Source organism: Lates calcarifer, linkage group LG6 (genome assembly GCF_001640805.2).
Source record: "Lates calcarifer isolate ASB-BC8 linkage group LG6, TLL_Latcal_v3, whole genome shotgun sequence".
NCBI classification, from domain to species: Eukaryota; Metazoa; Chordata; class Actinopteri; family Centropomidae; genus Lates; species Lates calcarifer.
Window position 1 is genome coordinate 22,427,845 of NC_066838.1, and position 14,312 is coordinate 22,442,156.

At 40.3% G+C, this 14,312-nt stretch overlaps 1 protein-coding gene and 1 long non-coding RNA gene across 3 annotated transcripts; both read right to left on the reverse strand.

The window, feature by feature from the left end:
* LOC108882434 (transmembrane and death domain protein 1) lies at positions 1-3,951 on the reverse strand. Of its 2 annotated transcripts, none has more exons than XM_018676105.2 (5): positions 3,409-3,951; positions 2,816-3,007; positions 2,417-2,536; positions 1,384-1,539; positions 1-871 (listed from the first exon to the last, which is right to left on the reverse strand). In XM_018676105.2, the coding sequence occupies exons 1-5, from the start codon at positions 3,476-3,478 to the stop codon at positions 696-698; spliced, it is 714 nt and encodes a 237-aa protein (XP_018531621.1). In that variant the 5' UTR covers positions 3,479-3,951; the 3' UTR covers positions 1-695. The 2 variants fall into 2 exon arrangements, with proteins under 2 accessions (XP_018531621.1, XP_018530835.1); XM_018675319.2 differs by having other exon boundaries at positions 5-910; positions 3,409-3,945.
* Positions 3,952-4,784: 833 nt separating this feature from the next.
* On the reverse strand, positions 4,785-6,163 carry LOC108883604 (uncharacterized). Its single transcript, XR_007813448.1, has 2 exons — positions 6,039-6,163; positions 4,785-5,697 (listed from the first exon to the last, which is right to left on the reverse strand). It is a non-coding gene; the product is annotated as an uncharacterized LOC108883604 (long non-coding RNA).
* Positions 6,164-14,312: the final 8,149 nt, after the last annotated feature.

Sequence of the window (14,312 nt, forward strand, 5' to 3'; positions counted from 1 at the left end):
TATTTGGTTTCTGTTGCCAGTTTCTGGACTTTGCTGCAGCATCTCATATATCCAGTTATTTCATCTAGCTAAGGATGCTACTTCACACCTTCAAAAAATATAACTCTGTGTTTTGTATTTGGCTTCTGTTACCCGCCAGAAGCTGCCATCACAACCAAGAGTGCTCCATTGTCTGCTAGCATTGTCATTGTTATTAGTCTTTTGGATTGCCTATGGAGGTATCGGCAGGCGCTGGGGAGGCAGGCGCCAGGCTGGATAATTAGTTGTTCTTCGATGCCAGACGGGCACATTGCCGTCACTTGGAGGGGAAATGGAAAGTGGCATCACTATCACAGTAACACCGGAACAACCTTTGGTGTGAGGGCTGGGTTCCAGCGCATCTGTCACACCACTAGTCATCTACCCACTGGCAAGACAATAATGCTTACCAGTCTAGCAATACACAGCATGGATAATTACTTTATCTGAAACAGCATTATTCTTGTCAAATTTGTCATAATTAGTTGTGGTGTGGTGGAATCGATACTGTGTTTCTGTATTGGTTCTGCTGATCGTTGTGGACAAAATTATCTATTTTGTCTTTAGAGATGTATGACTTTTTGTTTTTAATCTTTCTAGACCATTTAAAGCTCCTAAGCTGCTAATCAGACCTTCCTGAAGCTGCATCTTCCACCATCACATCTCCATCCATGAGCTTACAGCTGGAACTGCTCGTGACAGCTCTGCTGGTTTCTCCGGGTGATGTGGATGATGACGAGGAGGATAAAGACGCCTGCAAGCAAGGTGCCTCCAAAGCCCAGCAGGATGCCATACAAAAGCGGCAGAGCTACATCCAAAGGCCCCCTCTGGTACGGAGGGACAGGAACCCGCTCTACAATCAGATCCAGGTCTTGCCATGTCAGATCACTCACTAACACACACGCAGACACATGCACAACACAAACAGGACAGACACACTTACAATCTCAAAGGACCGTGGGAGCATTTTTTTGTCAAGCTTTAACTTGAACAAAACACTCAAGAGGATTAAAAAAACGGACAGGTGATAATTACATTTTTGAATTTCTAGGTGTCCTGGGAAATACTCCTCATATAGTGAGAGTGTTGATGTTGCGAAGTAATGAGTTGGAAGCACGCCCACGGCCACCAAATCTAATCCAGCATCTCATCTAAACACTTAATAGATTCAGGGTTCAGTGAAACATTACATAATTTGTCATTCAGGCAGTCTCCAGAGGGATAACCTAAAAATCTCCTCTTGACATCAATAGCCCAAGATATCTGAGCTTAGACATGTTAAGACTGGATTCTCCATCATTTATTCTATTTTATAATAGGCCAAACTAATGAGACTCTTTTAAGCTTTAGGATGAATGATCGTACCTTTTCTTTTTCTGACCCTCTTGCCTGCATGCTGGTGGTCTGTTTCGTCTGACTGGACTGACGGGTTTACGTTTAAAGAACTCACATATTTGTGATAATCGTCAACGTAGCGTTTCAGATTCAAGGCTTTGTCCTGGTTGATGTTCTTCCCCACTTCTGTGAAAACACAAGCACAAGGCCAATGTTAAAGTATTTCTCTGTCACTTCAAGTGCTAAAAGTGCACGTATTCCACCCTATAAAAGACTGTAAATCTGAATCTAATTGTTGTTTTCTTGCCATGAACATAATTAGTTCTGGCAGGGGAACAACTGCTGTCCTTCAGTTCAGAATAAAACAAAACGAACCACTCAAGTTTCTACATATGAGTAGATCTCTTCAGAACTGCAATCAAGTGCACGATAATTGCCGCATTCTGCATCTAAACAGTTTTTTCTCCATCAAAGCCGCCACTGCCCACCCCCCCATGTCTTATAACTCATCTCTTCCCATCCTTTCCTTGTCTTTTTTTTTCCTCCAGAGCTGCTGATGAAAGGAGCAGATGGTTTGTTCTGTGGCTGGTGTCAGCTCCACTGAGTCCTCTGTCAGATCATTTACACCTCCCTCTATCCAGCACCACTCAGCTGTGGAGTTGTGTGCACACTGGACTGCAACACATGCCAGAGACTGGCAGTGTGCAAAATATGCCACTTTTGAAGTTCCAATTAAAACGAATCTCAAAGTAATGAAGCAATTACGCACTGTTGTTAAAGTCTTGAGGAGGCCTTCTTGACCGAAATAAACCAGTTTTGAAAATACACTGCCATGTACCCAAATGAGGCTTTGTTCCAATTTCCTTTTGTCAAGGGACATGCTGTGATGTCTGCTCATGAGATTTGCCGCTATCAACAACATTGTACTGTACATAAAAAGTGAACTATTTTCATTTGAAAATCCATTACACATTGTGGCACCACACAAAATTGTTCTATTTAAAAAGAAATCATTCAGTGCTACAGGAGGCACGTGCTCTTTCTGTCTCCATTTGTTTCTCACCAATGGCGATGTCTGTTCTGCCGATGTGCTGCAAGGCTCGAGAAAGCCTGTCGTAGTAGGTCTGCTCACCGTACCTCAACAGCCAGTCTGTCAGGGCTGTCCGGCACTGAGCCTCACTATCTAGTAAACACAAAACATATGGCTCTCAGACAGACAGGTCTCTGACAGTCAGCTCGCTGCCAGAAACTCCCCAAGCTGAGCTGGACATGTGGGAAACAGACAGGTCATAGAATGGACTTCTCCTTATTTCCATCTTATTCAGCTCACAGTTTGCCTGCTCTCTCTGTCTCAGAGCGCTCTTGTTTCTACTCCTTGATACTTAGCCTGTAACTTTTAATACGCTCAATAATCATGTATTATCTCAGGTGAGACGTGGTTCAGATGATGATGGGTGCTAACCCACGGCAGGAGAGGTGTCTCTCTTGGCTCGAGGCTTGAGATCTAGTTGATTTTTCTCTGCTGAGAGGTGCTCAAGATGCTGGAAGATGTTCTCCTCTGGGTGGGAGAGGGCGAACAGAAGGTCCTCACACTCTGTAGATGTCAGCAACTCCACTAAACGCTCCAGTTGATGGACACCAATGTCTTCTGCCACTAAACACAAACAACACAAACTAATTAGCAGGGTGTATGAACTCCAGGAAGAACAGAAATGACACCACTTTAGGCAGTAGGCGGCAGGACCATAGACTGTATTCACTGGTCACATTAAGGCGTGACCGTACAGAACACTGTAAATTCCAGTTAATGAAGCATGGTGCTGACACTACACAGCATTTCTGCAGCAGTGCTGTGTTCTCAATTAGCAAGTTCTGCTTGTGTGGAGTGAATCTGTCATATTATCCTTCTCAGGTGCAGAGAATAGAAACTGAATAATCAACATTTCACAACAGAGAACAGAGCAATCAGCAAATCCAGACTTTTTTTCAGTTGAATTCTTATAACATGCCAGCTGCTGATGTAACTGCACCTGCTGTAGAAACATTTGCTCTCACCTGTGTCCTCTCCGAGTGTTGACCTTAGAGGCAGAAAGATGAAGAAGAGACATAATTTCCAGACTTCCATGTTAGCTGAAGATGTATAAACTCAGTTTGTGCTGCTAACAATAGGAAGTTTACTTTTGAAACTGACAAATGATCTAGAATTTGTTCAACTGTAAATGGTGCAAAAGAAACATTCTTTTTCCTTTTTGAAATAGCCAGTCGCTATGCAGATATTCAATTCAAGCTCCCCCTTGACCCTTAAGGATAAGCTGTAAAGATAATTGATGGATGGATGCATATTAACACAAATCAATTAACATCTTTTGTCCAGTATATATTTAGTCCATAAAATATCAAAAATAATGACAAAATCCCTTCGCAAGCTCAGAACCCGCAATTTGTCAAACTGCCTATTTAATCTATATATTCGCTTTAGTTGTAGATTAACTGGACCACACAAAATATATAGCATGGGGGCATCTTCTTAGTATCTCAGTCTGCTCATTGTCTCTACTCTTAACTGTTTTTGTGTTGTCTGAGAGACTAACATTGCTTGTAGCGATGCACTTAAAAGCCCAACATTGTTCGGTTACTAAAATACATTTAGAGGTCATTGCGGGGGAAATCTATTCCATGCCACTGAGACCAGGAGGGTGCATTTATATTTATGTGAGAGTACCCACATTCATAACCATGGGCCAGCAGTATGTTACTTTGCTCTGTGCTACTGTTATTATTTCACATTTTTACAAAGTCTCCAAAGGGGATTGATTGTCAGGAACCAAAAACAAAACAGACCCCGGCAGTGAAGGAGCATGCTCACGAACCACTCTGTTTTATTTAAAATTTTATTGAATTAAAAGCTTTATCTATACTAGGCCTGGTTGAAAAACCCTGCAGTTATAGTCCCTGAACTTTACAAAACTATAAAGCTTAATCTACACGTGGATTCTGTATCACTTGCGTTGTAAAGAAGGTAATCTCTGCATTGTGGAGTAAGAAATTAAACTGTAGCATTATGGTATGGAAAAGTAAAACAGCAAAGAGTATTATGTTTGTTTTTCCCTTTGATGTGCACTACTGGAGAGAAGGGTGCTGGGAGTAGCTGAGGTGCATCTCTCCAGCATGGAGAAACATGTTTAATGACATTATTGTGTGGGCTACAGTGAGGGCATGTTTTAAATTGTTAATAAGCTTCATTTGCCAAACAGTAAAGGTTGTTTGTGTGGGCTGAGTCTCAAATTCTCTATGTTGGCTAATGAAAAAATAAATAAATAAAAATTCTCTGCTCTGGGGCTGAGAACCACAGAAACTTGGGTGTGGGTGGTATAATGGTTCTGTAATGATTTGAGATGTTGCACTTGGAGAAAAAAAAAAGAGGCAGTAGGCACAAGGTCAGGAAATTTATTCAGATTACCAAGTTGCTCAGTACATTGTCTTATTAATGAAAATTCAGGCATAACATATTGTGTTCTATATTTCACAGGAAATATACATACAATACATGATAGTATATATTACATAAAATGTAATATGGCTTTCAATGTTCAAAATACAATCAAAAGTATGGAACAGTAGAAACAGTAATTTCTTTGACCTCTGACTTAGATGCCTTCTGGTGTTGTGACTGGCTTGTGAAGCCGTGTCTCCATGTCTCTTACACTTCACACCACTGAAATCTGGTTAAATACAGATACAGACTCCGGTGGAATGAAGGATAGAACACATGGAATATTCTTGCTGAAAGTGTCTGAAATTAAAGGCACAAATTTACATTGTACATTACAAAAAAATAACACAGCCTCATACAAATTTAAGCTCTGATACATTTCTCTCATAAATCACAGTTTTCCTAAATGTAATAAGTGTATTTTTGTAGGAACACTGAGATTGAACATTATATGAAGGAAAGCCTTAAGCTTTACTTTCAGCGTTAAGCTGCAGAGTGGAGGCCGGCCCTGGCACCTGGTGCAGAGCAAGCGATTGGGACTGTATGATTTATGAGGAAGCCTCCGAGGTTGAGGGGGTGGCATGAGTGCAGCAGGAATTGGATGCCGGCCTCTCCCTTTTTCTTGGGTTTAAGTTTGAGCCTGAGTCTGAGCGAGACCAGGCCTGCCCTGCTCTGTGGCTCCAGGGTTTCAGACTGCTGTTGAAATCCTGAGCTCTGGCACGTTATCACAGGCCTGAGCTGAATGACTGTTTAGTCATTGGTGATGCAACCCCCACCACAGCCCTCCTCGAGCCCACCACCACCAGACATCACGGTCAGTCTTGCTATCTGTCTGCCTCAGAGTCCCGCTTCTGGGGAAACACAACACCAACTCAACACTTTCCTCGCTCCTCACACCTGAAGTTTTCTGATAGCCACACTTTCCCCTCTTTTATGCATTTAGACTTTTTCACACAACCCTCCTACGCCCATAAAGCTCTTGTTCCTGCTGAATCTTAATGCTGCCTCGAAGCATATGATTTCTCCTGATGATCATATCATTTTAACAAATTGACCACAAGTACTTTTGTAACAAACTAGATTGGTTATGATATAGTTGTAGCTCTAGACAAATCTAATGTCTGCAGACATTAGATTAAACTTTTTCTATGCATGGATGAATGCCTTACCTTGCTTAAAATGCATTACTCACCTTATTTGCTCCGTTAGTTCCCCAGTGACTCTGTGAGTGCAATGCAAATCAAGCAACAAAAATGTTCAAAGCAGTCTTCATGAGGGATAAGATACAACTGACAAGGTGCTATCTGTCTCCTCTGACTTTTTTCTCCACCTGATTCAGGTATTAGTGTTTTAGAGGACACCTCCGACCAATAAGACACAAACACCTGAGTAGGACCACCCATTTTTCAGTCATAAAAAGCCGCCACACCCTGCCATGTGGCGTGGTTTTATTGTCAAGAATTACGGAAAAAGAACCAATAAACACGGAAACTGAAATCAAAGTGTAGGTGTATTCCCAAAACTGCTGTGCCCGTGCAACAATATTAGGAAAATCATCATTTTTTAAAACCTCTTATTAACATAACAGACACAACATCTTATCCACTTCAAAGGCTTTGAAAGAAGACTCCAAGGAAGTCATAAACTTACAAATGAAATAAAGGAGTTTCATGTAATATTCATCATATAAAGGCCTTGTGTTCATTATTTGATGAGTCTCTGCTGTAATTTGCTCATTTTTGTCTCATTCTCTAGAGTAAACTACATTCTTCATTAGGCCAGAGCATCTCTGAAGTATTTCAGAAGCCCTTCAAACCCATTTTCATAAAGATATTTGAAAGGTAATTTGCAACTGTGGCAAGACAAAAAATTTGCCTTTGCAGTTGCAGTTAAATACAAAGCTCTATATTGCACCTCCTGAGCATCATTCAGCCCTAAAATCAGTATAATCCATATGGTAATATATTATAAAAATATTTAATCAAAGCAGGTGACTGAATTGTCGTGTGCATTGCAGCCAGTGTGAGTTGTTCTCTGGCAGAAAAACATGCATATATACATACATGCATTTCTTACAAAGAAACGTCTCTGGCTGCACGTATATAACTCCCCTCTCAGCCGTAAATGAAAAATGGGGCGACACCCGACATCCCTCACCGTGAAAGGACTGACTTTTTGAAAAGAATTCCTTCCCCTCACAATGGCAGGGTTAAGGGGGGATAGAGGGGGATGGGTGAGGAGGAACAGCGCCGACACATTCCTGAGGTAGAGAGCTGCACCGAGCCTCACATGACAAGATATTTCTCTCGAGAGCACATTCATTTGAGCCCAATCTTCTTTATATGTGATTTTATTGACAAGGACACCAATATCTTTGAGTTATGAGCTGTTGTTCCCTAGAGACAGGCTGTGCTTTACCTCTGTGTTCTGTGTGGGCCAGATAGCTCTGGACAGTGTGACTTGTTCAGGGTAATCTTTTGGACCACTGGAAGGCGACAGGTGAAAAACGAGCCTCTAAAAACACTGCACTCGAGGGCAACCCTGCGTCTGGCTTACGAACCACACTAAAAAAGACTGTGCAGGAGAATATTTTTTTTAGCTCTACTGGCTGTGTTGCCTCACTCTGTGGACTATCTGAACTAATAGTGTCGCTGTGTTTAAAATGTTTATGCAAATAAATATGTAATAGAACTTGTTTATTTTATTTTCACAGCTAGACTTTACCAAACTGGCAGCATGTATCAGTATGCATCAAATGCATCAACTGATGTCTCCTTGAAGTGTCTGACAAAGGTGTGTGCTGTTTTTGGGAAGCTGCCTCAGATGAGATCAAAAGCTCTGTGTTAAACAGCAGCTCCTATCCACAGAAAGCATAGTGCTACAACATGTTTTATTGATACTGCTGAAACAATATGCAAAAATGTAAACATCAGGCACTGAAAGACAACAAGCAGTTGACAAAGTGTGTTCGCCTGTTTAACAAGCCTCTATTGGGTAGGTTTGATTGCTACTGGTTTGTGACTGTGATTCAGATCAGATCTGTCTCACATAATTTCCTGTTTTACATGTTTTAAACACGTGATCGCCATCAAACTTTCTGGAAAACGATCTGTTCGTTTTCTCTGTTTACCTAATATTTCATAGCCAGGTTATAGCTCAGAGGGTTCTGTTGTTCTATGTAAAAAATTTGCTCTTTTGAGCTTAAACTTGTGTTTCTGTCCCAGTGGGAGGCATACCTTAGTGTTGACAGGTTGGTCAACAGTGCATTCAGTCCTCAGGTTTCTAAAAAACCTGCACCTCCATGTTTTGCTGGAATGAACAAGCAAGGTTACTGGTCAAAACACAGTCATTCGAGAGATGTTTTGAATGAGCGCTGACCCTTGGACAGAGACATTTGCTGAATGAAGAGGTGCTGTATTTCAGCACTACTCTCCCTGCGGGCAGCACACAGAGTGAAGGCTCCGTTGAAACACGTCACTGTGAGGAATGTGAGCTCCAGCATAGCATTCAGATTTGCAGAATGCCTCTGTGATGGCACATACATATGCTTCTGTGATCCTCCACAGATGGCTGTATTATTAAATGATTATTATAGAACTCTGTTTAAATCTAATTTCCCCGTGTGCTCTGTAGATTTTACAGACACACAACAGAACCAACATCTGGGAAATAGCACAATACAGTGTTTGACATGAAATTTCTATCAAATTCCTAATCACTAAAAGCGTCCCTGATTTTAAGCATGTGGCTAACAAGGTCCCAAACTGAAATTTCTAAATAAAAGAGATACTAAAGTAATTTGAGGTTAGGATAATGGTGCACTGGCACTGGTGCTATGCCCTTGATTTGATTTAAAAAAGGTTGTTTTTTCCCAAACAAAACAGATAATTTGAATCTAAATTTAATCTCCTAGATGAATGGTAAAACTGCTGTATGATGTAGGAGTATAGCATCACTGCAGACATTTGCATCAGTCTGCATCTACATTGAAATGCAAATTACAGTATATTGGGCTAGAACACCAATTCAGAAATTTCTTCATTGAGGATATATGTGTATGTCACTGTTGCTTATTGATTATTCATGTATATAGGATCATATAAGAGCATTCATTATTATAAGCCCACTTTATGTACTATGGTTGCTTCATATTTATGTTCTTCATGCTCTTCTTCCCATGAAGCAAAGCAAGACATAGCTCTGAACAAACGTACATAATAATCCTACTTTTGAATAATAAAACAAAGGCTCTTTTCATTTTTAAATGATGGCATTTCTTCAGAACCTTTTGACATTCATTACAATTTGAATGTGTTTGTGTGAGATTCCTGGGTGTTGGCCTTGTCTGCAGGCTCTATAGCCTGAGGCCGCCCAGAGGTCTTCTCTCTACCTTGATACTCCCCTCGTCTCTTTCTCTGTCTATCTGACGCCTCATTGGCTGATTCTGTTCTGACTTGCCTGGGCAGGAATGCACCTACCTTCTAATGCACTTTTATGTTCAAGCAAATTGACAATGAAGAGTGCCATCATTTTGCAGCATAAATATTTCATTCCCCATTTGGATGCAGATTTGAGGTGTCACACCCAGAATACAAATGGGCTGTCTCTCCCCCTGGAAAATAACGGAGACCCTGTGTGAATATGATTTGTGTGAGCTCTAGACAAATATGGTGCAATGTGATTAGGTCTTATTGAGAATCACTGTCACTGTACAAAAACAAAATGATAAATAATAAAGTCTGAATCATAATGAAATTCCAGGATTTCAACTATTGGCAGGAGCTGGGAGGTGCAATTAACCCAATGTCCAACATTTCAACAGTTTTTCAAAATCATTTTTAAATGCTATTCTTGTCACTTCAGGCCTAATTAATATTGATAAAACAACACTGACAAGAACTTTAATGAAAATTGTTTTAGGTAGATTCAGTGAACTCTCTGAATCTGAATTGGTGTACTTAAGGGTCGACATCAGAGAATTTCAAATTTAGTGGATCTTTTGTTTATACCTGTATTGTCATGTGCAACACTGAGCGATCCTGGAGTGTCTCTCAGAAAATACTTTTATTTTGAAAGAATAGGGAATTCCAACATACAGTCAATCAAAACACATTATTAAACTTAAGTAAAATCATGTACATTTGCTCTGTACTGTACGGGATTTTACATACAAAACACATGATCCACTTTTAAGATATGATGCATTGTTATAGACTGAACTACCCAACAGTGCTAAGTAAGTGATATTCAGCAGCTTTAACTGCTGGAATCAGACCCAGCAAGTTCAACAGCAATTCCAAACTGTAGATCAGTTATTAAGACTTGGAAGTTGTTCATTTTCAATATCCAGTGAGGCATTATAAACAGAATTTGGTGTGTTTGTTACCGTGATAGAACTTCCAGTTCCAGAAGCTGGGTATCATGAGGAATTCGTTCCACCGTACATTTTATTCTGTACATTAAAACCGCTCAAGCACTCAGACCCAACAAATTAATCACCACTCATTGCGGCAGAGGGCGCTGTTCCTCTGCAAAGTTACATTTTGTTGCTTTAAAGAAAGCACCGTGCACAACATGTCAAAAGTTGCTTCACAAAATGAATGTGCCAGGGCAGGAGGGAGCTGGATAATTCTCCCATTCATGTGTGAGACAGGGGGTCTGTCAGTACCCTGTGTTTATGTACTTCTCTCACTGACATGGTGTAATGAAACATGCAGTAATAACAGTGGAGGAATGGCATCGCAGCGGGAATCAGTGAAAATGCTCCGTTTTGCTGCAACATTATGCCTTATCTGAATATTACTGGAGCGTGAATGGCTAGTCACCACCATCAGCACAGTGCATGACACTGCAGACATTACTTATGGTGTCCAAACCATCAAGAAAACACTCCTGTTGCCATGGGGATTTAACACATGAGAAGAGGCATTGTTTCATTATGTTTGGCTGCATTCAAAGTCACGTTCTGCAGAAGTTGCAACATCTTCTCTGCCAAGAGTGTTTTCTCTCAGTGAGATCACAAATACAAAAGCTCCCAAAACACTCCCACATTTCATAATGATGCACTGCAGCCTCATCAGTGAATGAGTCTGGGCTTGTTTCCTGCTCAGAATACCTCCACTTCTATAGAAACTGGGGACATTCCAGCTGGCTGGAGGTGCTGATTAGTCTTGGTTTGCTTTGAATGAGAGTGTATGGGGCATCATGTCTGAGCTGTGGGAGGGGACTGGGGGCAGGCGTAGTTGAGAGGTCAACACTTGTCTATTGACAAAGGTGAGACAGACATGACCAACACCCTTTGATTAGCTAGTCCATTAGTTAACCCGGTCACACAACACAGCAGACATGGAGCACCTGGGTCAAATATCACCCTGCCGGAATTTTGTTTTCCAAAACGTCTGATGGTTATTAGGACGAGAATTCAGGCTTCTGTGTGTTTGTAAGTCTGCCAGTCTATGTGTGTGTTGTGCATATGATTGCGTTCTATATTGAGAACTGAACTGTGCAATCTAACTAATATAAAAAGAACATATATCTTACATTCATGTGTAGCTTCACTCTGCAGTTCAGATGTAACTGGGGACCTGAATTCTTAGCTCATATATTAAAGCAAAGGTTTTTCAAAATGTTTTTCCTGAATCCTTGTTTTCAAATGCACGGATTCACAGATGGATTGATTTTTTTCTTTTCCTGCTAACCTTAGAGCACAGGGTTTGGGTACCTTGATGCAGAAAGTCAATATATTGTCTAAAGGGACTGAGAGGGGTCACAGAGAGCCAATTTAGATTCTTCAGCTTTTACAGTCAAAAGTTAATGCAGAGACAAAACAAGCTGCAGAAAAAGTGAGCAAGGTGTGACAGGGTGCACACTGCACTGCTTTGTCTCTTTGTTAAGGTTATTAGGTCAAATTCTGCAGACAGCAAAAAACAAACTACACCAAGGATATGTCAGTGGTGTGCTCTTCCAGAATACTGCATCAAAAATATATCTGTCTTGGACAGTAAACAGATTTTTCAGCAAAGCACCTGCGGTAAGCTTGTTTAAAAAGGAAAAAAGGAAAAAAGGTGTCATTTATACAGTCTTAAAGGAATAGTTCAATGTTGTGGGAGCACTTCTTAATCTCACAAAGTAACATTGTATTGTGTGTTTAATCTGAGATTCAGAGATGCTGATTTGCTGATTATGTTATCTTTGGGTGGAGCCTGGCTAGCTATTTCACCCTGTGTGCTGTCTTTATGTTAAGCTTATTAGCTGCTGGCTGTAGCATCATATTTATCCTACAGACATCAGAATGGTATTGACATTCTCATCTTACTGTGAAAGGTGAAAAATAAACAGTATTTGTCATGGATGGCCAGCCAGTAGAGAAGCTTGCCTATATCTTACACTAAGTGGCAGTCACTATTTGTACAATGTTGATGAAGTTTTAACTTATTTCATCATGTTGCCAGGTTATATGTGAAGAAGTTTCTAGTTGGCAAGACTTCACTCATTTGTGTTAAAAGAGAAATAATGATAAGTGGTAGATACTGTAGCTGCAGTGGTAGCTATTAATTTCTTAATTGAATCAACACGCACCGTCTCTGTGAAATGTGTAGGAGGTGTGAATGTGAAGCCATACAAAACAACTACTTAACAACAAAGTTTTTTTTTTCATTACTGGCCCGACAGAACAAACGCAGAGACAGTAAATGGTGCCAGAGTGTTCTCAAGCAAACAGTGTCTCACCTGAAGGTATTTAAAGCTTCTTTGTAAAGTAGCAAGAAAAAATCATGTGAGAAAGTGTTGTTGTGTGCTGAATATATTGGGATAGGTGTGAATGTGACAAACGCGCAATAACTCTGTCTATAGAGTATCACAATATGCTTGATTTGTAATGATCCTCACTAACAGCTTCAATATGTTCTAAATATTTAATTAAAGAGAACTAGACCCAAACTGCTTGAGGAAAGGTTGATCATTTTATCGTCAATTAAAAAAAGCCAACTACCCTCATTAGTGAATGGTCTACAGTGTAGGCCAGCCACATCTGACACTTTGCTAGGCCTCACTTCCCTTAGTTACTGTTGCTACGCCTGTTGAGCTTTCCATTCTAGAATGGTACATATATTATGCATTTTAATGACAGTGGCAGATGTACACTCAAAATTTGCAGTAATATTTTGAGCATCTTACATTTTGCACAGAAGCAAGTAAAAAGAGGCTTAGGAGACAGCTTAAATGATGACTATCATAAGCTGTAGCTAACTAGCGTAAGATAACTGTAAATTAGCTGAAAGAATGTTTTTCTGCTAACTATTTTAAAACAACAGCACAGCAAAAAAGTCTTAAAACAGACACATGATGGCAATGCATACACACTGATATGCTAAAAGACTGTGGTGTTTTCCTCAGTGTCTCCAGATTTCAGTTGGAGGTTGAGTTACAGGATTATCCAAGCTTAGCCGGCACGAGTACATCAGTGATGACACCCAAATTTTAGTAGCGAACCAACTGAGGGGAGATGATCCCACATAAATCAAAGGGTAAATACTGAGTTGCACATAGACCAAAATTTAAACAAGTTATCATCGTCGCTGTGAATTTTTTTCTGGTGGTTTCATGGATAATATTTGTAACATGAAATTATCATGAAAAATAAAATTCTTGATCTCTAGAATGGTTATGGCAATTTTTGACTTGCAGACCAATATACAGAACAACTCCTTTTTGTCATATGGCTGCAAGTGTGTGTGTTTGTGGACATGCTGTGGTAGCCTTGCCAAAGGTTTTGCAAATTAACTTCTTCTGTTTGCAACATATGACGTAGATTTCACAGCTCTTAGGGTGCAGAGCTGCCATCTTATACGTTTCTCTTTTCTCTTGACAAGTGCAGCTGTTGCAGAGGCAAAGCTGGGACTGGTGTGTGTGGGAAGGTGCTGTCAGTAAGATCCTCTTCATATGGAGCTTCCCTTAGTTAAGGACCGTGTTTACTTCCCTCCACATCACAAAGGCATTGCGGGCAATGTCTATGACGTCAAAGAACAACTCTGAAAGCTAGGACTGTCATTCATTGAAATGTGTACTTGCCAGTAACAAATTACAATTTTAAAGCTGCTATAATCAATATTTTTTATAAACAGTGTATTAAATTATATATAAATAATGTGACGGGGTTGCTAATAGTGACAGACCCACAAAGAATGATTACTCTATTCATCAGTGGAGAAATTTGTTTTTGAGCTCCTTTCAGCTTGTTGTTTTGTACGGCAGATTACTTTAATATTCTGCTTCTGTCTCACTGCTCTCATCAGCACCATTTACAGCTGTAGTAGGCATCTATTTTCTGTAAAGAAAAGGCTGCAAAAAATCTGTTGTGTGCTCCCTGCCTTGCACAAAAGAGCGGACAGACAAAGTGACTAGTTGGTGAGAACAGTGGAGCCTTTAAGAGCTGAAGAGCTATAATATTTCCTTCAGTGGAGTATCT